Source organism: Emys orbicularis, chromosome 1 (genome assembly GCF_028017835.1).
Source record: "Emys orbicularis isolate rEmyOrb1 chromosome 1, rEmyOrb1.hap1, whole genome shotgun sequence".
Lineage (NCBI taxonomy): Eukaryota > Metazoa > Chordata > Testudines > Emydidae > Emys > Emys orbicularis.
In genome coordinates, this window is record NC_088683.1 from 254,456,900 (window position 1) to 254,477,624 (window position 20,725).

The 20,725-nt window shown below is 40.8% G+C and overlaps 1 protein-coding gene across 1 annotated transcript in view; it reads left to right on the forward strand.

Moving 5' to 3' along the window:
• Positions 1-2,754: 2,754 nt before the first annotated feature.
• GCC2 (GRIP and coiled-coil domain containing 2) overlaps positions 2,755-20,725 on the forward strand; it is a 41,106-nt gene continuing 23,135 nt past the window's right edge. The window contains exons 1-10 of the mRNA XM_065405922.1: positions 2,755-2,849; positions 6,126-6,188; positions 6,922-7,006; positions 9,206-9,270; positions 10,151-10,255; positions 13,419-15,917; positions 16,638-16,707; positions 18,786-18,886; positions 18,975-19,073; positions 20,544-20,663. Coding sequence (XP_065261994.1) covers positions 2,844-2,849; positions 6,126-6,188; positions 6,922-7,006; positions 9,206-9,270; positions 10,151-10,255; positions 13,419-15,917; positions 16,638-16,707; positions 18,786-18,886; positions 18,975-19,073; positions 20,544-20,663 — 3,213 coding nt within the window. The 5' untranslated portion in view covers positions 2,755-2,843. The remainder of the gene's footprint in view (positions 2,850-6,125; positions 6,189-6,921; positions 7,007-9,205; positions 9,271-10,150; positions 10,256-13,418; positions 15,918-16,637; positions 16,708-18,785; positions 18,887-18,974; positions 19,074-20,543; positions 20,664-20,725) is intronic.

Here is a 20,725-nt window from a genome sequence, read left to right on the forward strand (position 1 = left end):
GTTATTCAATCTGAGGACTCAGACCCCTAGGTCACGGTGACATGGCTTCAATTTCTGAGGTGCTGCTGTAGGAATAATCTGTTTAAGCTACTAAATAAGATTCTTACATTTCTTTTAAATATTGCTTGATATTCCTGAGTCTACTGTCCACCTTGAGGTACCCAAATGCCATGGAAAAACTGAAAGACTTGACTCCAGAGAGGCTGAGATGGCCTGAATTGTATGGCACAAAGAGAATTCCTCTGCCGACAGAGATTTGTAACACGTGGGATTGAATGTGAAACTTCAAAGCCAGGCCGTATGATTTACTTATCTCTACCTATCGCACAGCAGGTGTGGGCAAAAAGACAGGAAAGGGACAAGTATTCCAGAATTCCCTTCCCCAAATATAAGTGTAATTTTTCCAGAGCTGTGCAGAATGGGCAATACTGAGAAAGTCTGGTCTGTTTGTCATGGTAGAGCATTTGCCAAAGAAGGAGCTGGAACTCTGTCATCCCCACTGGGCTGAGTTAAGGGTGCTGTGCTTTGTCTGGTGGCTGTGCGAGCGCTTCAGTGTCCCTCTCTGAGTAGAGGAGTGTATGTTCTGTTAGATGCCTAAATTGTACATTTCCTTACTCTTGTGGTTTTGTGTCAGGTATGTTGTGTATAGAACTCTTACATTGAACAAGACATTTGAAAAAGACTTCAGGAAGATGATGGCTGGGACTTCTCTGCTACTTGAATGGAGCTCTGAGAACCATAAATGGAGCAAAGAGGCTGTCAGAGGTTCTCTTTTTCCTATTTCCTTAACTAGCATTCAATATGAGAGCAAACATCAGATTCATGCCACTGATTTCACAGTGTGTGATCTGCCTCATGCTTGGATTGAAAGTTATTATTTAGCCAGTTAGGACTAAATGACCTCCTGAGGTCCCTTCCAACCATGATATTCTATAATTCTATACTTATGTTGCCCCAAACCTCCATGGTTCTGTGTTTTATTCCAGCTGCCCTTGTCCCCACTGAGCCAGTCTGGTAGCTGGGGATCACTGAGGTGTAAAGGAGACTGGGCCATACACTTTTTTCCTCTGCCATGTTTCTTATGCAGTGAATATATAGCTCAGGAGTTATTTCAGTGGCTCTATGTCACCATTATGTTTCCCTAAAATAAGGAAATTCTGAAGCAATTGTTCAAACCTCTTTTATGGCTGCTTTCACTGCCAGAGCAGCACAAAACGGCCTTAACGTATCAGAAAATCTGGCATTAAATATTTGGTTATTACATAAAAGCATAGGCATAATTTGACTTCTATATGTCGGGGGGCTGCTCCAGTCAAGCCAATGAGGCTGTGAGTGGAGGGCAAATTCCAGACCTGTCCAAGGCTTGCAGTTTGGGGGGGGCAATGCCCTTCCTGGCCCCCCAAACTATGCCCGTGCTAGAGGGCAGAGTCTATCATCTTTGTACCATCTTTGACGTAATTAGGAGATCCACTTTGGGTTGAGGGTAGTATATTATGGTGCACTGGTTAAGGTTATGTTACAGAGTGCAGTTTTAAACCTTTATTTTGTAAAAAAAAAAAAAAAAAAAAATTGGTAAAATGGCAATAACAAAACAGAATATTTTGAATTTTTTGTAATGATGATGAAAGATGAATTGATACAGAAAGAATAAGAGTTCAACTATCACCCCTTGTGGTAACTTTTTCACTGGATTGTCTCACTTTTCCTGTTACTCCATTTGCAAGAAATCTAAAACACTGTGAGATCTGACCCTGGGCAACATTATTGTTCATCATGTGCTGATTTCTAGAATATCAGTTCTACACTTACAATGTTTTCTTCTAAACCATTTTATAAATTTTTAGTCCTAGTGAAAACGCCAAAGCAAACCCCCACAATTATCATTTGGCCATAAATCTCGGGAGAAAGTTCCTTGTCCTTGGAAAAAGGAGTCCAGGAGTTCAAGTCTCACTTCTTGCTACAGGCTGTTTAAATTCTCATGCAATTCAGCACTCTTATTATTAACTACAATCATGACCCCCAACTTAGAAAACAGGGAATCACTGCTAAACACTCCCTCCCCCATTATTTAAATCAATTAGTACAGAACTCATGCAAGGTCACTCCAGGCCCAGAACCTGGTCACTAATATGACAAACCATAAAACTTATCTGCTGCCCCACCCTGCCTTTCAGAGTGACTAACCCAGTTTCACGGATCCTACCACTATAAACCACTGCCTGGATCCACAACTGAACCCAGAAAATCACTGGAAGCCACAAAGCTTGAGTTATACACATAGGGGTCTGTCTACACTGCGCTTAACCCCTGGCTGGCCCCGCCGACTGGCTCTGGCTCAGGGAGCTAGGGGCTGTTTAATTGCTGTGTAGATGCTCAGGCTTCAGCCCAGGCGCTAGGGTCCTGCAGGTGGAGCCCCTGTGTGCGACTATCCCCCCCCTTGCCCAAGGGGGAAGCGGCGTGGCACGGGACCGCTAACCCGCCTGGGGTTCGCCCAGCGAGCTGCGGTGCGCGGGGGCTCGATGGACGATGCGGAGTCACGGGACGGACGTGGCCGCCTGGAGCCGCCGCTGCCCCAGGGCTTGTGGGCAGGGCGGGGCACGTCGCGGCTGCAGCCCCGTAGAGGTGGGGGTGGAGCCTGGGTTCAGGAGATGGGCGGGCCCGGGCTACCCACCCCCATGGTCACTGGTTACCATAGAAACAGCCGGGAGGGCCCAAAACTACGACCTCTGGCCTGACGTGGGTGCTGACGTAGAAGGCGCGCGGGGGTGACGAAGGCGGAAGCGGGGAGCAGGATGCAGCGGCGCTGAAACCCCCCCGACCGCTGCGCCGGGAGCGGCCCCGCCATGGAGGTACCGGGGGAGGCGCCGCCGGGCTGATGCGCTGGGGAGGGGCCGGCGGCCGCTGCTCTCCCTGAGCGGGGCCGGGGGGGGGCGAATTAATCCGTCACTGGCGGGCGCCCACACCCCGCACGCGGCGGGACTGGGGCCGCGGCAGCATCTCGCTGGGTGTGACCTTGGGCGCGTGGCCCCCCTCGCTCGCCCCCCCCCCCCGCTCTCCAGGCGGGGCGGAGGAGAGCGCGGGTGACCCCTCCCCCCATGTGCAACTGCTCCCCCCCCCGGCCTCCTTCCCGGGGGGACCCCACAGTGTGCGACCGCCGCCCCTGGCAGCTGTGAGGGGCTACAGGGAAGCCGTAATGTCACCCCCGGCTTTACATTGAGTCTGTTTATAAAACGAGAGTTCAGCCTCATTTCTGCCTGGAGCCCGGCCCCTGTGGCAACTCTTCTTGGGAAGCCACCACGAGCAGAGAGGGGTCACCGAGTGTCCGCTGGAAAACTGCCCGTCAGAGGTGTTTCTGTGTTGGCAGGAGGAGAACTGTCTACATCCTCCCACTTCACACTGCTTGTGACTGTTTTATGGTAACAGCAGGGCGATGATGATTGCCCCAGTAAACCAGACCTCATGCACTTTTCTAGTCTGGTATCTTCCTTGTGGGAGTAGAGCCAATCTCCTGCTTCAGAGGAAAGTGAAAACACTGTGATGCACCTGCTGGGTTAGTCAGTGTCACCGTGGGAGGTAAAATTCCATCCTGACCACAGTTGGGGGTGACTAGATCAATACCGACTTAGAAGTTTTATAAAGTCTAATAAGAGCACTCAAGAGCTCTGCGGGACCTTGACAATATTTTAGAAGTATGCTAAATGAATAGACTTCTTCAGTTCTGCAGGTCAAATGAAATAACCAGTGACTACATAAATATAATGGCAAGTGTCAAGTAATTTCTATCACACACAAGCACTTATATTTCATGTAACTTTTTTGCAGTTACAAAGAGAAACAAAGATACTTCCAAAGGAAGTTTCAAGTCATTTGTATTTGCCATGTGGAATAAACTGAAAAATCCAGTGTGATCCCTGGACTTTCCTGATACATAACTGTTAAGTTATGTGATCACATCTCAGAACATGGCATAGTTTGGTATGATTGGTTTAAAGATTTCTAGAATTGGTATATTTTCTACAAAACTGTAGTTTAGGATTGGTACTTCTGTGTAATCTGTTTGCATTGTACCTACCTAACTAGAAGCTGATTTAATTGCAAATTAGTAAAATAGACTATCAAAATTTTACTCATGTAAAATAAACATGAAAGTAAATTCATCTGGTCTGATAGTGTGAAAAGAATGGTGAATCAGGCATACAATTTGTATATTATGGAAATACTACCTACAGCATGGCAGAAAAGTCTTGTGTTGCTACACAGCTTACTCTGTCTCTCATCCTGTCTGTTCAGAGTTGCTGTAAGGTCTGTGTGTGGAGTCCCAATCCCTTTTTCATATGCCCTTGCTTGAACGTTGAGCTTATACTAGCAGTGTCTCTTCATGTTCAGAGCTCTCCAATGACCCGAAAATCAAAAAGGAATCCTACAAAAAGTGGAAACAGACAAACTGCTAAGGAAGAGTACAGAAGAGCACAAGCATGTACAGAAAGGCTAAGGCATAAAATGAGTTACGCCTAGCAAGGGACATAAAAGGCACTAAGAAGAGGTTCTTTAAATACATTAGGAGCAAGAGAAAGATGAAGGAAAGTGTAGGTCCTCCACTTAGAGAAATGTGATTTAGATTAAATTACTATAAAGTGAAAGACTGTTCTTGAAAAGTAGTTTTCAATGTTTGCTGTCAAACTGGGAGGGTACATCTAGTGGGGGTCAGTCCTGGGGCTGGTTCAGTTAAATATTTTCATTAATGACTTGGGTAATGGAGTGGTGAGTATGCTTATAAAATTTGTTAATAATACCAAGCTGGGAGGGATTGCAAGAACTTTGGAGGACAGGTGTAGAATTCAAAATGACCTTAAATTGGAGAATTGGTGTGAAATGAACAAGAGGAAATTCAATGAAGACAACTGCAAAGTCACTTAGGATGGAAAAATCAAATGCACAGCTACAAAATGGGGGAATAACTGGCTAGATGGTACTGTTGAAAAGGATCAGGGCATTATAGTGGACCACAAATTGAACATGAGTAAACAATGTGATGCAGTTGCAAAAAAAGGTTAATATTATTCTGGTGTACATTAACAGAAGTGTTTCATGCAAGACATGGGAAGTAATTGTCCTGCTCTACTCAGCAATGGCGGAGGTCTCAGCTGGAGCACCGTGTCCAGTTCTGGTCAAAACACTTTAGAAAAGATAGACAAATTGGAGAGAGTCCAGAGGAGAGCAACAAAAATTATTAAAGGTTTAGAAAATCTGACCTATGAGGAGAGGCTGAAAAACTGGGAAAAGAAGACCGATGATAACAAGTCTTCAAATGTGTTAAGGGCTGTTATAAAGAGGACAGTGACTAATTGATCTGTCTCTACTGATAATAGGACAAGAAGTAATGGGCTTAATCTGCAGCAAGGGAGATTTAAGTTAGATATTGGGCAAAAATTTTCCAACGATAAGGTTAGTTAAGTTCTGGAATAGGCTTCCAAGGGATGTTTTAAAGAACAGGTTGCACAAATACCTGTCAGGGGTGGTCTATGTCTACTTAGCGCCAGGAGCTGAACTTGATAACTTTTTAAGATTCCTTCCAGCCCTGCATTACTATTATTCTATCTTCCCAAATATACATGAACATTAAATCACCTTCCAAACCCAGACCAAGATGATGATGTAAACCTCTTTGAATGTAGTTTGGGAGATCCTACCATAAAATCACTGTTCATTTAAATGCTGCTCCTCCACTAGCATTTTCATTTGTCCACATCTTTAAGGCAGGTCTTTTGCTAAGTTATCAAGCCATACTTTCCGGACCAGTTGTAAACAAAATAAGTAGATTTTGCCCAGCCTATGTATACCAGCTCTTTGGATAGAAATTCCATATCTAAAAGACAGATTTCTAAGAATATATTGGCTCACGACATCATGCTGTGATGCATCTATCCTGATCCAGCTATCTGTGATGGATGTCTGAACTCATTTCTTCCATTCTTCTTCTTCTTTTTAAATCTTAATTTTCTTGAGTTCCAAGTTCTACTAGAGCTGTTAATTACTGTGAGGGTACCACAGGCTCTTAACCAGTTCCATTAGTAGTCTAATGAAGAGTTCAGTTCTGATATGCTGTGCTCTGTTTTGTTTTTCAGGTACAAGATGCTGGACAAGATATGGTGGCTTCCTATGCCACACCAGGAAGCGGTAAATCGAAGGTAAACTTTCTTTACAAATATAACTGATTTGGACAGATTTACAACCTGCTACACTAGCTGCTACTGGGGGAATAGTCAAGAGAGATTAATTTTAAAAGGTAAACATTGACTACTCTATTTGCCAAAATTAAATTGTGGTTGTTAAACCTAGAGAGCCCTGTTAAACTTTGGAGAATGCTGAAGAAAAATCTTGTTAATGCTATTGGCAGTTCTTACTGGAAGCAAATGTACTAACCCTTTAGAAAACACTTGGCAGCATCCAGTTCAAACAATGGACTTTTCATTTCTTTAGTGTATAGATTTCTTCATTTAAATTTACTTCTCACTTGTACAACAATGTTAAGACAGCATGCCATGTTAAAAACATTCAGCAATTTACATTATTCTCAAATGCCTCCTTAGCTTTTTCAATTTGGCAGGCCTTATCTTTTTTTACTTGTTTGAAGATTTTTAATCCATCTCTGAATGCTAACCCTTCACAACTGAGTCTTACTTTCACATTGATATTGCCTACTTAAGCCCTGTGGAGTAAACTTGTAAGAGTTAATGTAGAATTAGTGGGTCACTTATATTGCATTATACATTTAAATTGTGCTTACAGACATATGATAAGACGTGTTTCATTCCCTAAATTTTAATATCTTGAAAGTCAGACATTTAATATTCCTTGTTTTCAGTGTTATAGTCATCAGGCATAGATTACAAAACATGCTTTCCCTATCACATTCTACAGCTGGATACACTGTCCAAAGAAGATCTCATCAAATTTGCGAAGAAGCAAATGATGCTTATGCAGAAAGTGAAGTCAAGATGCACAGGTACCATACAGAAAAGGGATTTATTTGGCTGTTCCAAGATTTTTGTATTACACCTCTACCTTGATATAACACCGTCCTCGGGAGCCAAAAAATCTTACCGCGTTATAGGTGAAACCGCGTTATATCGAACTTGCTTTGATCCACCGGAGTGTGCAGGCCCCCCCCCCCCGAGCACTGCTTTACCGTGTTATATCCGAATTCGTGTTATATCGGGTCGCGTTATATCGGGGTAGAGATGTACTCTAAAAAAAAAAAAAAGTGGGTGTAGAGGGAAGGGACTGCTGTATTGACTTAATGGTAGTGTTCTCTGTTACAGTGTTTGACCTCTGGATTTGATTCCCAGGGGAAAAACTTAGATTTTCCAGCAACCCGTTTTGTTCCATTTTCCCTATTTCTGTGAGAGGACAGAGGTAGAAATCCCAGAGTGGAGGGAAGAAGAGGCATTGCATTGATCTTATAGTAAATTTTACTAACCAAGCAAGGAGGAGTGTGATGGGAGAAAACAACTTGCTTAAGAGAATAACTGAACTGTATCTTGAAGTGGGCCTTTCATTGAGTGTCTGCTCCCCATACTTGATAGAGTGATTGCTTTTTCGTGTCATGGCATACAGTAGCAAGTTTTGATGTTGGCGGAGGGAGGGTGGAAACTCCAAGCCAAATAATTGATTTTAAATATTAAACACAAATCATTATCATGCAACCCTGTCTTGGGGGTACAATAATATTTTTAAGTAAGTTAGCTATTGTGTAATTACTCAGTGTTGCTTCTTTTGAAAAGAAATAGTAAAAGATTGCAGACACCATTTTGGGTTAATTATGGGAAAGCTTATCTGGTTTAGAAAAAAGCGTGAGGATGGTAGTGTAGAGGGGTTCACTCACCTCTCGCAAGTGCCCCCTGGTTGAGTGTGTGCAGGCCTGCACTTTCTCTCCCTGTAGCCCAGTGGTTCTCAAACTTTTGTATTGGTGACCACTTTCATACAGCAAGCCTCTGAGTGTGACCCTCCCCCCCCTTATAAATTAAAAACAGCTTTTTTTAATATTTAACACTATTATAAATGCTGGAGGTGAAGCAGGGTTTGGGGTGGAGGCTGACAGCTCGCAACCCCCCCTCCCCCCAACCTCACAACCTCCTGAGGGGTCACGACCCCCAGTTTGAGAACTCATGCTGAAGGCCTTTTTGGGCTTAGACTACGGGACTAATTAAGAACCTATCAGTGATCTCAGCCCTGGTATTGAGCTGTACTCGGGGCTTCCCCCAGGAGGCAATGTCTTTGCCCTCTCTGGGTGTTTCAGGCCCCAGCTCTCCTGCTGGGCCACTAAAGAGTTCAGTTCCCCTTCTGGGGCACCTCAAAGTCCAGGCCACTTCCCTCAGTGCCTAATGGGGGTGGGGACCCAGACCCACCCACTACTCCAGGTCCCAGCCCAGGGACTCTGTAGATAGGAGCAATCTGCCATGTCCCTTTATCTAAGCTATGCCACTGCTCTGATTCCATGGGCCACTTCCCCACAGCCCTGCACCTTCTTCACCCTTATCTCAGGGCCTTGTCCTGATGGAGTCCCAACAACTAGCCCAGAGCTCCTTGCTCTTCCCCCACCCTCATTTCTGCCAGCTCTGCTCTGGCCGAGGTCCTGTCACTCCCTCAGCTAGCCACACTCCTCCAGTTCCAGCAAGGAGTTGATCTCATGCTGGCCCTGCAGCTCTTCTTATACTAGTCTGCTGGGCCCTGATAGGGGCTGCAGGGAGCAGCCAATTTGACAGCTTGGATGACTTTTTCCACTGCCCTTTTCTTGGGTGGGGTGTGGCAGGGCCACAAGGCCTCCAGCAGGGGCCTCAGAGGGTCACAGGTGGAGATAGAACTAAATGTTTTGCTTTTTCCTTTCACTGATGTAGTGCTTCACAACTTTTAACCCATCTATTTAAGGCAAATACTACATTTTTATATACCAAGTTTCAGCCTAATGTACATTTTGATGACTGTGACTTTTGAATACTAATATGCCAGGAAATTCTTAACTTACACTGAGTTGGTGTTTTGAAATTTTTAAAATTTGATGTCATTACTATACTATTGTAATACATTCATTATATTTATAATCTCATAAAGTTACAGATTCTCTTCTGAGTTAGAAGCTGCTCTTTGAAATGTGAAACAACCTTATGGTGAATTTTTTTTTATATAAATAATTTTTTTGTTTTAGAATTGGAAAAAGAGATGGAACTCAAATCAAAACCACCTGCTGGAGGAGCTGATGATATTATTCAGGTGGGACTATATAATTGTTTTTGAAGTACTATACATAATAAATGACCCCTGGAAATCTTTCCACTGGTGGTGTTTACTGAATAGCAAACTATTTTACTCAGACTATCTGGGACCAGTCCTTCTCATGCACTTAAGACACTTTCTTTATCATCCTCCACCAAGTGTCTTGTGAGTCTTGCATCATATATGGAAATATTAATTTTTGTGTCCGTTTTATGAAAAATTACTAGTAAAATGTTAATCTTCTTTTCTTAAGTTTCTTCTTCTATAGGAGAGTAGTCCAGCTCCTGATGAACATTTGCACTGCCACTATAAAGAAATGGGGCAGCAGTTTTACTCAGTCCAACAGTTAAAGTGCTTTTTATTTTGTGAATAATACACAATAAATACACTTTTCAACTATTTTTAGATTTGAACTGGCACTTTGAGTTTAGTAGTGAAAGCATCTATCTTGCTGAAAGTGTAGTAACTTGTGTAGCTACTCAGATGAAAAGTTAGTGTAAGAACCTGTAAACTACTGAAACAAGATTCAGATTGTTTAAATATTAGTTTAATGGTTAAAACAATTATTTACACACAGCTTTTTTTCTGGAGGTATAAATAATAAAATAGGAAACCAGTTTTCCAATGTAGCAAGTTCATTCTGCTCAGTAGATTAACTGTGAGAGGTGTTTTGTTAGCAGTATAGCTGTCACTATACCTTCATTCCATAGAGAGAAGACAGAGTAATTACTGTAATGGGCTTGGTTTTCTGTTGCACAATGTGCAGAAAATCTCATGGCCGATATCTGAGCTCTGTAGCATTGCCTCACAAAGGTTGCTGAGACTCTGCATTTTCATATTTTTTTCCAACAGTCTTCTCACTCTCTCTCCAAATTAGGCGCTCTCAGAAAGGCTGGATGCTGTTCTTCTGGAAAAAGCAGAGATCCAGCAGCAGTGCATAGCCCTCAAAAAAGAAAATGCTAAAAGGAAACAAGAAGCAGAGGTAATGAAATGAGCAATAACATGTTTCTGCTATAAACATTTCTAGTCCATAGTATTTTTGTTTTCTAGTTTAATAATTATGATTGTATGGTTCACTTTTTAATCCCTTTTTCCCTCATTCTCTTTTGTTCATTGTTAGTTAATAATACTCACAGTTTGTATATTTTTAATTATAATCACCCATGTAAATACTTTCCCCAAATTATTACAATACCTGTTTGCAAGTCTTAAAACAAATGGGTTATGCACAGACTAAATGGTCAGTGTCAAGTTGTCCTGCCCTGACTCAGGAGCGTGGGTACCTAAGTTGCCTCTAAGCTGCATGGCTGCACACCAGGCTATCAAGGGCAATGCAGGCATGCCGCCACAAGGGCCTGGACTGGGGAGGAGAGAGGTGCATCTCCCCCAGCCCTAGGCTGCTGTGGCAAGAGAGGGCTGGTGGGGAGTCCTCTCTCCCCATTTCAGCCCCGGGGCAGCCTGCACTCCAAACCCCTCAGCCCTGGCCCCATCACAGAGCCCACATCCCCAGCCGGAGACCTCAACACCTCCCCCCGAACCCATCATCCCCAGCCCCTCCCCAGAGCCCTCACTCCCCACAACCTAACCCTCTGCCCCAGCCCTGAGCCCCCTCCTGCACCCCAAACCCCTAATCTCCGACCCCCACCCCAGAGCCCACACTCCCAGCCAGAGCCCTCACACACACACCCTGCACCCTAATCCCCTTGGCCCAACCCCCACCAATTATCACCTCCATATTGGTGTACATAACAAAATTCATTCCACACATGGATGTAAAATATTAGAGGGAGCATTGGTGAGTACCAACCTCAGGGCAGACTATTAAGAACCAGGGCACAACCCCAAATTGGCTGTGGGTTTTGTAGTTAGATTTCACCAATCAATTTTCAAATGTAAACTCCTCGGGCACTATAACAGCTTAAATATGGAGTCACAGACAGACTCCTTGGGCACTCCAATCTATCTCATCACCTAGGCAAGCCTACCCTTGTGATAGATGGTCCTTTATACCACGAATCACAACAGCAGTCAGGTTACTTCCAGTCTCAAAGGACTAGTCACTTACCCCAGGTCAATTGCTCCTTAGATCTCACACCAAAGACCACACTTGTAGCCAATCCTATAACAAACTACATACAGATTTATGAATAGGAAAAGGGAAAAAAGAGTTATTCACAAGGTTAAAACAGTTAAACATACATACACAAATGAGTTACAATCTTAAGTTTCAAAAGGTAATATAGAGCTTCCTTATTATAGAAGCTTCAATGACCTTTAGAGCTAACCCAGGCTAAGCAGCTGGGGATTCCTTGCTTATGTCTAGAAACCCTGCCTCCAAAATCCAAGCAGCAATGAGATACAGTTCCTCCTTGGTAGGGGTTTTTAATTCCCTTCCCCCCTTCTGCTTTGAGCTGCAAACTCAGATGGGAGGAATTCATTTCCAAAACTCATCTTCATGGGGAGTGGGAGAGAGTAAACAACAAAATCTTTTGTCCTCTTTAATATTCCACTCCAATCTGTCTGGTGTTGATGCTCCTTCCTTGTTGGGAGGGACATAATACCTTCTGTTGGAGACCAGCATTTCATTCTAGTTAAGGTCTTTCTCCTGTCTAGTGATTTACACAGCTAAAAAGGCTTACAGTGCAAATCCTCAAATATTACCTTACCATATGGGATACAGATGTTATAAGTGAGAGTAATGCTTTCAGCAACTCACAAGCATTCAATAAAGTTTCCACACTAAACACGTTGGAATTCCCAATACCTATTGTAACAATACTAACATACAGGTGAACCAGACTGATTCCAGCTAGGTAGTTCTCAGTATTCAGTCAAGGCCTGGGGACCATCAACAAGTTTAGGCTTGAAATTAGGCGAACGTTTCTAATCAACAGATGAGCGAAGTTCTAGAACAGCTTTCCAAAGGGAGTAGTGTGGGCAAAAAAACCTAACTGGCTTCAAGACTGAGCTTGATAAGTTTATGGAGGGGATGGTCTGATGTGACTGCTTACAGTGGCATGTAGCCAATCTCTGACTGCTAGCAGAAAATGTATCCAACGGCCAGTGATGGGGCACTAGGTGGGGAGGTTCTCTGAGTTACTACAGAGAATTCTTTCCCAGGTGTCTGGTTGGTGGAACTTGCTGAAATGCTCAGAGTCCAACTGACCACCATATTTGGGCTCTGGAAAGAATTTCCCCCTGGGTCAGATTAGCAGAGATCCTGGGGGGGGGGGGGGGGGGTCGTCTTCCTCTGATCATGGAGCGTGGGTCACTTGCGGGTTTAAACTAGTGTAAATGGTGGGTTCTCTGTAACTTGAAGTCTTTAAACCATGATATGAGGACTTCAGTAACTCAGCCAGGGGTTAGGGGTCTGTTACAGGAGTTGGTGGGTGAGGTTCTGTGGCCCGCAATGTGCGGGAGGTCAGACTAGATAACCATGATGGTCCCTCCTGACCTTAAAGTCTATGAATCTATGTGACCTTGGCATGAGCTGGCATCTGGTCCACCAGCATAATAGTCAGACCGTACCAAAGTGCAGAAAGAATCCAATAACTATCATAACCTTAAAACGTTCCTTTCAGCTTCTCCTCTGAACTTGCCAACACTGTTACATTCTGTCTTTTGACCACGCATCCTGCAGTGAGTTTGCTGTTCCTAGTGTGCCCTTTATCTCACCTAATTTGCTTGTACATTTTTTTCTCCCATTCTAAATTAAGTCCTCAAATGTCATTTCCTTGTTCCAAATAATTTAGGATTTTAAGGTATTTCTTCTTAGGCCACAGAACTTAATATGACTTCCATCTCTGGTACACTAATCAATATCAAGGACTCGTTTATTCCAAACTCTTTCCCGATTTCCTTGGTCATCCATGAGACAGAGACCTTTGCAATTCAGAGATCACAATATCCAAGTTTGCAGGTATCTGAATTACTTGATAAATTATTAGGTTGTAAAATTTAACCAGTTTAGTTACTAATATCTAACTTCCACATTAGCATGAGTTCAAATGGCATTTATTATGCAGATGAATTACTTTGTCACTGATTTTTCAGTTGGGGAAGTCATATACTGGGTTTTCATCTATTTTTGGTTTTAGTTTGTCTGTTTCTTTCTACGTAATTATTGACATATATGTTTGTTTTAGGTTGCTGTAACTAAGACAGAAGAACTGCAGAAGCAGTTGGGACAATCAAGCATTGACCACTTGAAAGATACTGAAGGCCTTAAGAATGAAGTAGTAAGAGCACAGTCCAAATACAATGAAGACTTAGCCAAACTGCAGAAAGAACTGCAGGAAGAAGTGAAGAAACAAATGGGGCTTGCAGAACAGCTTGAACTTCATAGTAATCAACAAGAGGAAACTAAAAGACTACAAGAAGAGGTCCAGCAAATTAAGCATGCATATGAGGAACAGATTTTATGTCTGAATAAACAGTTGGAAGCTATCAGTGAGGATAAAAACAAAGACATTGAAAATCTGCAAGAAGTTATCAAAAATAATTCTCAACATTACTGTAGTGAAATCAATAATCTGCATGAAGAGCTTATACAACTAAAGGGTGCACACCAACAAGAGGTTTCAGAATTGATGTGTCAGCTTGAAGCCACTTCTAAAGAATATGAAGAGGAGAGAAACCAGATAAATCAGCAAAAGCTGGACTTAACAGAGCAGCACTTGGTAAAAGAAGAAAGCATGAAGGGTGAATTATATGCTAGTAATGAGAAATATGAACATGAATTGGAACAACTAAGAGAAGCTGTAAATAAAAATAAAGAAAATGAGACAGATGTTGCAGATGTACAAAGAGACACTTATGTGGACACAAAAATGGAAGAAAAGGTCAAACACTTAGAACATATTTTAAAAGAACTGGAATCTCAACACAGTATATTAAAAGATGAACTAACCTATATGAATAATGTTAAGTTAAAACTGGAGGAGGAAATCCAGCACACAAAGGATGAGTATTTTCATGAGCGGGAAGACTTGGAGTTTAAAATTAATGAACTGCAACTTGCTAAAGAAGATCATTGTTGTGTAATTGAAAAACTAAAATCAGAGCTCCAAGCAACAAGACACCAATATGAAATCACTGAAAAAGAGCGTAACCTAGAAGTTCAAAGTCTGAGAGAACAACAAGAGAGAGAGATTTCGGAACTACATCAGACTTTATTGTCAAATTCAGAAAAAGAAAATATGGTATTGGTTTTTGAAATACAGGATCTTAAGGAACAGTATCAAAGGCTCATACAGGAGAAGGAAGAAGCAGTGTTCAATTATGAGAGTTTGAGGGAAACCCTGGAAACTCTACAAACTGAATTGGGGGAATCAGCTGGAAAGATCAGTCAGGAGTTTGAATCAATGAAGCAGCAGCAAGCTTCTGATGTCAGTGAGCTACAGCAGAAACTCAGAGCTGCTTTCAATGAAAAGGATGTTCTTCTTGAAACAGTGGGTCGTCTTCAGGAAGAAGCAGAAAAATTATCATCTAAACAAGCTGAGGCGGAAGAACTTAAGCATAAAATAGTCAGCTTTCAGGAGGCGAATGAGGCAATGGTGATCTCTCTTGATCAAAAAGAGATCACAATAAAAGAACTGGAGGAAAAGGTGACCAGTCTTGCCTCTCAAAAAGATGGTATTTTAAGTGAACTGAAATGTTCAGGTGAAAAAGTAGAAAATCTCCAAGAAATGTGTAAAAAAGAACAAGAAAAGGTCCTGGAACTTCAGCAACAAGCAGAATGTGTTAACCAGTGCAACAGTGAACTGAAAAAAAATGTAGAGGATTTAACAGAGACACTAAAAGAAGCTTTAAAAGAGAAGGATGAGAATAACCAAAAGTTAGTGCAATTAGAGGAACAAATGGAAGCTCTCTCGCTTGATAGAAAGAGTCTGTTATCTCAAGCATATACTCTTCATAAGGAAAATGAGAAAATCAATAAGGAAAAAGACAAAATAAGTAGTAATCTGGAAAAGGTTGCCTCTGAAAAGGAGGATTGGCTAGTGTTTAAAGAACAAGCTGAAAGTTTAGAAAAGAAATTACAAATTGCTGTTGAAGAAAAAGACCATTTAACTATGCTGCTTGAAAACAAACAAGCACGTGCATTACTTGTCAAAACTCAGCTGTACAGTTTGCTTGAGCAAATAGGGTCCAGACTTTCAGATGATGATGAGGAACATGATGCTATTTATTTACTGCAGATTGCAAATGAATCCTTGGCAAAAATGAAAGAAGAAAAACAGAGCCTTACTTTGCAGAATGATGAAAAAGTTCTTAATTTACAGCAGAAGGTTGAGAGACTTCAGGAAGAAAATGTAGTTCAGTGTGCAGAGCTCAGATCTTTGCTGGAAAACTTTGAAAAAGAAAAGTGTCTCTTAGCAGAAAAATTAGAAGGAGCTTTGTCAGAAAAAGCAGCCTTGCAGCTAGACATCCAAGAGATGAAGAGTGCCAATGAGAAAGCAAGGAATGAAAAACAAGATCTTCTAGCTTGTATTGAAGAGATCTCTCAAAAACTTGCATGTTATGAAAGCCAAATACAAGAGCAACAGAAGGAATCTTCTACAGAAGAGCAAGAAAACCTAAAACTCAGTCTAGAGCAAAGAGAGGCTGAACTTAGAAATGTGAAAGCCGAACTGACCTCTCTAAAGGTTATGCTTTTTGTTATTTCAGTATACAGACTAAACCTCTAGGACTTAATGAAGGTTCAAAAGTATTTTCACATTATTTCATGGCCCCCTGCCCGCAATCAGCTGATCTGTTTTTTTCAATAAGTATTTCTAATGGAGAGTGCCTCACCAAAAAGGCAACACTAAAAGTTACTTTAGCATTAAAAGCTTACTTGAGCAAAATATAATCTTCTCCCTTTCCCACCAGTACCTCACAAATGATCCTTCATTTACAGAAGGATGGCCTAGATGACTTAATAATGTCTCTTAAATGTTATAAATCTACAACTTAAATAAGCACAACTTAAAGTTGGTGTTAGATCAGTTATCTGCCCTGCCCTGTTTGTGGTAAGTTTGCTGGAACTTCCTTACATCAGAGCATTGTTAGTGCCCGATAATGACTGAGAAATAGCTGGCCAGAACTACATGGTCTGTCCTTTCTTGTTCTTGACAGGGTAGGATGGAAAGCAGTTCCTATGAGGATGATTTCCCTGCCCTTACATTTTAAGTATCTTTGTAAATTATCAAGAAAACATAAAATTGTACATAAATCATAATATTTATGTCTCGTTCATATAGAAATAGCCCAGATTCTGGGCTTAAGTTTAATATATATTAATCAGCTTCTGATTGTGACATGCAAGGAATTAGCAAATACCAAAAATGTTTGTAATATTTCATTATCTTTGTTTTATATCACAGGATTTCATGGAGAAGTCGTCTGTAAAAAATGACCAACAATCTTCAATAGCAGAACTACAAGAAAAAATTGGTGCTTTTCTTATTTCTTTACATTTAATTAGTTGTGACTTTTAATCCATTATTTAACATACTTCATCTTTCATTTTTTAACCCTAGTTTATGAGAAATACTTAAAATAAACAAATGACTTCCTGATGTCCAATAAGGGTTCAAAATATGCCTGTGGTCTGTTACCCTAACAGTTAATACTTTTATTTTAAGGTAGACATCTGTGTATCACTGGCTCTGTACAATTGACCCCAATTAATAACTGTGTCAGATGGAGGGGAAGATCTAATAAACTTTAATATTTTAAATTGGTAACTGTTAAGATGCCACTGAACAATATAGCTTACTTTGAGAGAGAAAGCTAAGCCCTCTGACCATTCCGGTTGGCTTTCAAAAGAAAATTAGCACTAGCTGGAAGCAAAACCATTGAATTTCACCAAGAGGATTGGTAATGTAATAAAACAATAGTCTCCTCATGGACTATTTTAGAGTCTAACGTGTTTTCTCAGAAATGTACTTGTCAGCTGTTCTTTATAGTTCAGTGTCTTTTTCATTTAAAAAACAAACAAGATGACAGTGCAGATTAGTGGCCAGCATAATTATATTAGAAAGCTAGTCATTTTCACATATGAGGCTAGCCCAAAGCATTAAAAACTAGTAAATGTTAGTGGCTGGCTTTGTGACCTAGAAGATGTTGTTCTGCACCATAGCCCTGAGTTTGATTGCTCTCCCAGTTTTGCTCCCTATAAAACCCATGCAGTCAAATAAGGAATAGTGGTAATGACTTGTTACAGAGATAATCTTGCCCACTTCCGTGTATAGAAAAATAATAGCAAGGTGTTTTGGGGATTTTTTTTTTTTTTTTTTTAAAGGGAAAATTGTTGTATGGCTGGGACAACTCCTCAGAGCTGCCTCATGAGAAGAGGGAGGAAATAAAATCTCCCGCCTCTCAGACAAACACCTCACCCTTGCATTCCTACAACATGTAATGACCAATGCAGTTACTTTAAAATGTTATGTTAGGGAGGAAGTAACTGCAAACTGAAACAACTGTATTTGTCACAGGAGTAGCTGGAAACATGTTTTTTGAGTTTTAAAATCCTAACAAACCAAAGTTTGCTAATGGAAGTCTCTGGACCAGTGGAAGTGTTCACCATTATAGCTATTTGTGTTGCTGGGAATCTTAGCTTTCAAACCAGGCCTCCAAGAGCTTAAGTGAATGAAGTGTTTTAAATGTCTTCCTGTTTTTCGGTAGTAATGGATGCATATACTTTTTTGTTTTAGGAATCATTAAAAAGGGGATAGAGAATAAGACTGAGAATATATTATTGCCCTTATATAAATCCATGGTTCGCCCACATCTCGAATACTGTGTACAGATGTGGTCTCCTCACCTCAAAAAAGATATTCTAGCACTAGAAAAGGTTCAGAAAAGAGCAACTAAAATGATTAAGGGTTTAGAGAGGGTCCCATATGAGGAAAGATTAAAGAGGCTAGGACTCTTCAGTTTGGAAAAGAGAAGACTAAGGGGGGACATGATAGAGGTATATAAAATCATGAGTGATGTTGAGAAAGTGGATAAGGAAAAGTTATTTACTTATTCCCATAATACAAGAACTAGGGGTCACCAAAAGAAATTAATAGGCAGCAGGTTTAAAACAAATAAAAGGAAGTTCTTCTTCACGCAGCGCACAGTCAACTTGTGGAACTCCTTACCTGAGGAGGTTGTGAAGGCTAGGACTATAACAATGTTTAAAAGGGGACTGGATAAATTCATGGTGGCTAAGTCCATAAATGGCTATTAGCCAGGATGGGTAAGAATGGTGTCCCTAGCCTCTGTTCGTCAGAGGATGGAGATGGATGGCAGGAGAGAGATCACTTGATCATTGCCTGTTAGGTTCACTCCCTCTGGGGCACCTGGTATTGGCCACTGTCGGTAGACAGATACTGGGCTAGATGGACCTTTGGTCTGACCCAGTACGGCCTTTCTTATGTTCTTATGTTCTTATGTTTTGCTAATGTTTTCAAAATCACATAGATACTAGTTTTGTATTTTACTTATTCCGTTGCATAGATGAATTCGTTTGTTTTTTGTGTTAGTATGTCTGGAAAAGCAATCTGCAGAGAGAGAAGAGAAGTTAAATAAAGTTAAAGTCATTGCTGTGAAAGCAAGGAAAGAACTAGATTCCAGTAGAAAAGAGGTAACTTATTTAGACTGCATATTGAAGAGCTTTCTGGCACTGTAAGGTTCTGTTGTAATCACACTGTTACGTATTGCTTTGAAATAAGGTGCAGTCTTTGAGAGAAGAATTAGAGTTGGTACGATCAGAGAAAGATCAGTTGTCTACTTCTATGAGGGACATCATCCAAGGAGCAGAAAGCTATAAGGTAAGAGGTACTAACTATATCTTCAAAAATGCTTTATTTATCAGAAAATATTATTTAGAGATGGCATTTCCTAGCCTGATTCCAGTTTGATGTGTCCATGACTCACTACTGCATAATTACAGTCAGCCTACCTAATTTCCCTCTGTAGCTACAGGGTTCTTTGTTTCCTGTCCTAAACTATTGTACAATGTTGCTGTGTGTTGTTCAACAATTGCCATATCTCACCTCAGAGGTTTCAGTGGTGGATGAAGTGATCCCTGCATTTATACTTGGCATTTAGTAGCATATATTATACTTATTTTATTAAATTTGTTATTCACATGAAGTGTGTGTGTGGTGGGGCACTAGAACAATGACAATTATGTTTATAATTAAAATGGCAAGAGTTTCCATAATAATCCCTGTTTTTATGGACTCGGAACTTTCAGAAACATTCATCCTTGTATATGGAAATATTCCATGCTCAGTACCTGCCCTTAAAGTTTGCTTAACTTTTCTGTGTTATAAGCAATTCACTTTTGCATGTATATTTGGTTTAAAAATACATAAATAAATCTAACCATACTTTTAAATATGGGCCTACGCCTTAGTGGAGTTGTGAGGTTGTAAGGTAGCATGTTCAGAAGTAGATTTTTGTTAACATGCTTACTGCCTTTGATCCATTCTATCTGGCTGGAGTGACCAGATGGTCAAACAGGGACACCAGTGATATTGAGAATGCTTTCGTGAAGAAGAAAACTGTCTCCTTAAAACATGCACAACAAAGTGCTCCCCAAAATTACCTTTACTATCAGAGACAAGAGAAAACCATGGATGCAATATTTAAGTTTTTCTGCAAACTTCTGACATTCTTCAGTTCTTTCAGTTTTAAATAAATTCTTTTTCTGGTCGAAAGACCACAGCTATCAGAATATAAATCAATAGAAAATGCTGCTGCCTTGTGAAACCAGAGTTGTGTAAAAACTGTATCCCACCAATCAATACCAGCAGCAAACTTGGGGATTCCCTTCTCACCCCATTACTTCCATTGAAGTGTGAATTTCAAAGTTTAATTAGGACCATTTGAATGCTAATGTTAAGTTTGGACAAAGAAAAATATAATGGGAAATAACCCTTGTTAATGCAGTTAAATTGCCAAATCAAGAAATATAAATAAGGTTCCAACAGCCCCCATTTCAAAAAAATCAGTCATTTCTTTACTAATATACCCTTTTTTTAAACATCTGTGGTGACTTAGAGCTCTTCAATGAATGACTTAAATCTAGAGAGGAAAATTTGAAAGAGCTGTTTTCACTAGAACCTAGAAAGGAACTGCAACTTTAATTCACCTATGGTACTTCTGATGTCACAATAAGAAACATCAAGTACTGAACAATAATAAGAATGTGCAAACACCCATTTATTTGCTATAAGCACACCACAGCTTCCATGTATTTAACAAAAATTAAAGTGCTTTGTGCGTGTTTCAAGAATCTTTTGCTGGAATATGACAAGCAAGCAGAACAGCTGGATTTGGAAAAGGACCGAGCAACTAATCTTGAACATCAGATGGATGGCCTTACAAGACAGCTACAGACTTCAACTCAGCAGGTAGCTTATTTTGTGACTGAGCAAATAATTTTTATTACAAATATGAAGTAATTGATCTTAAG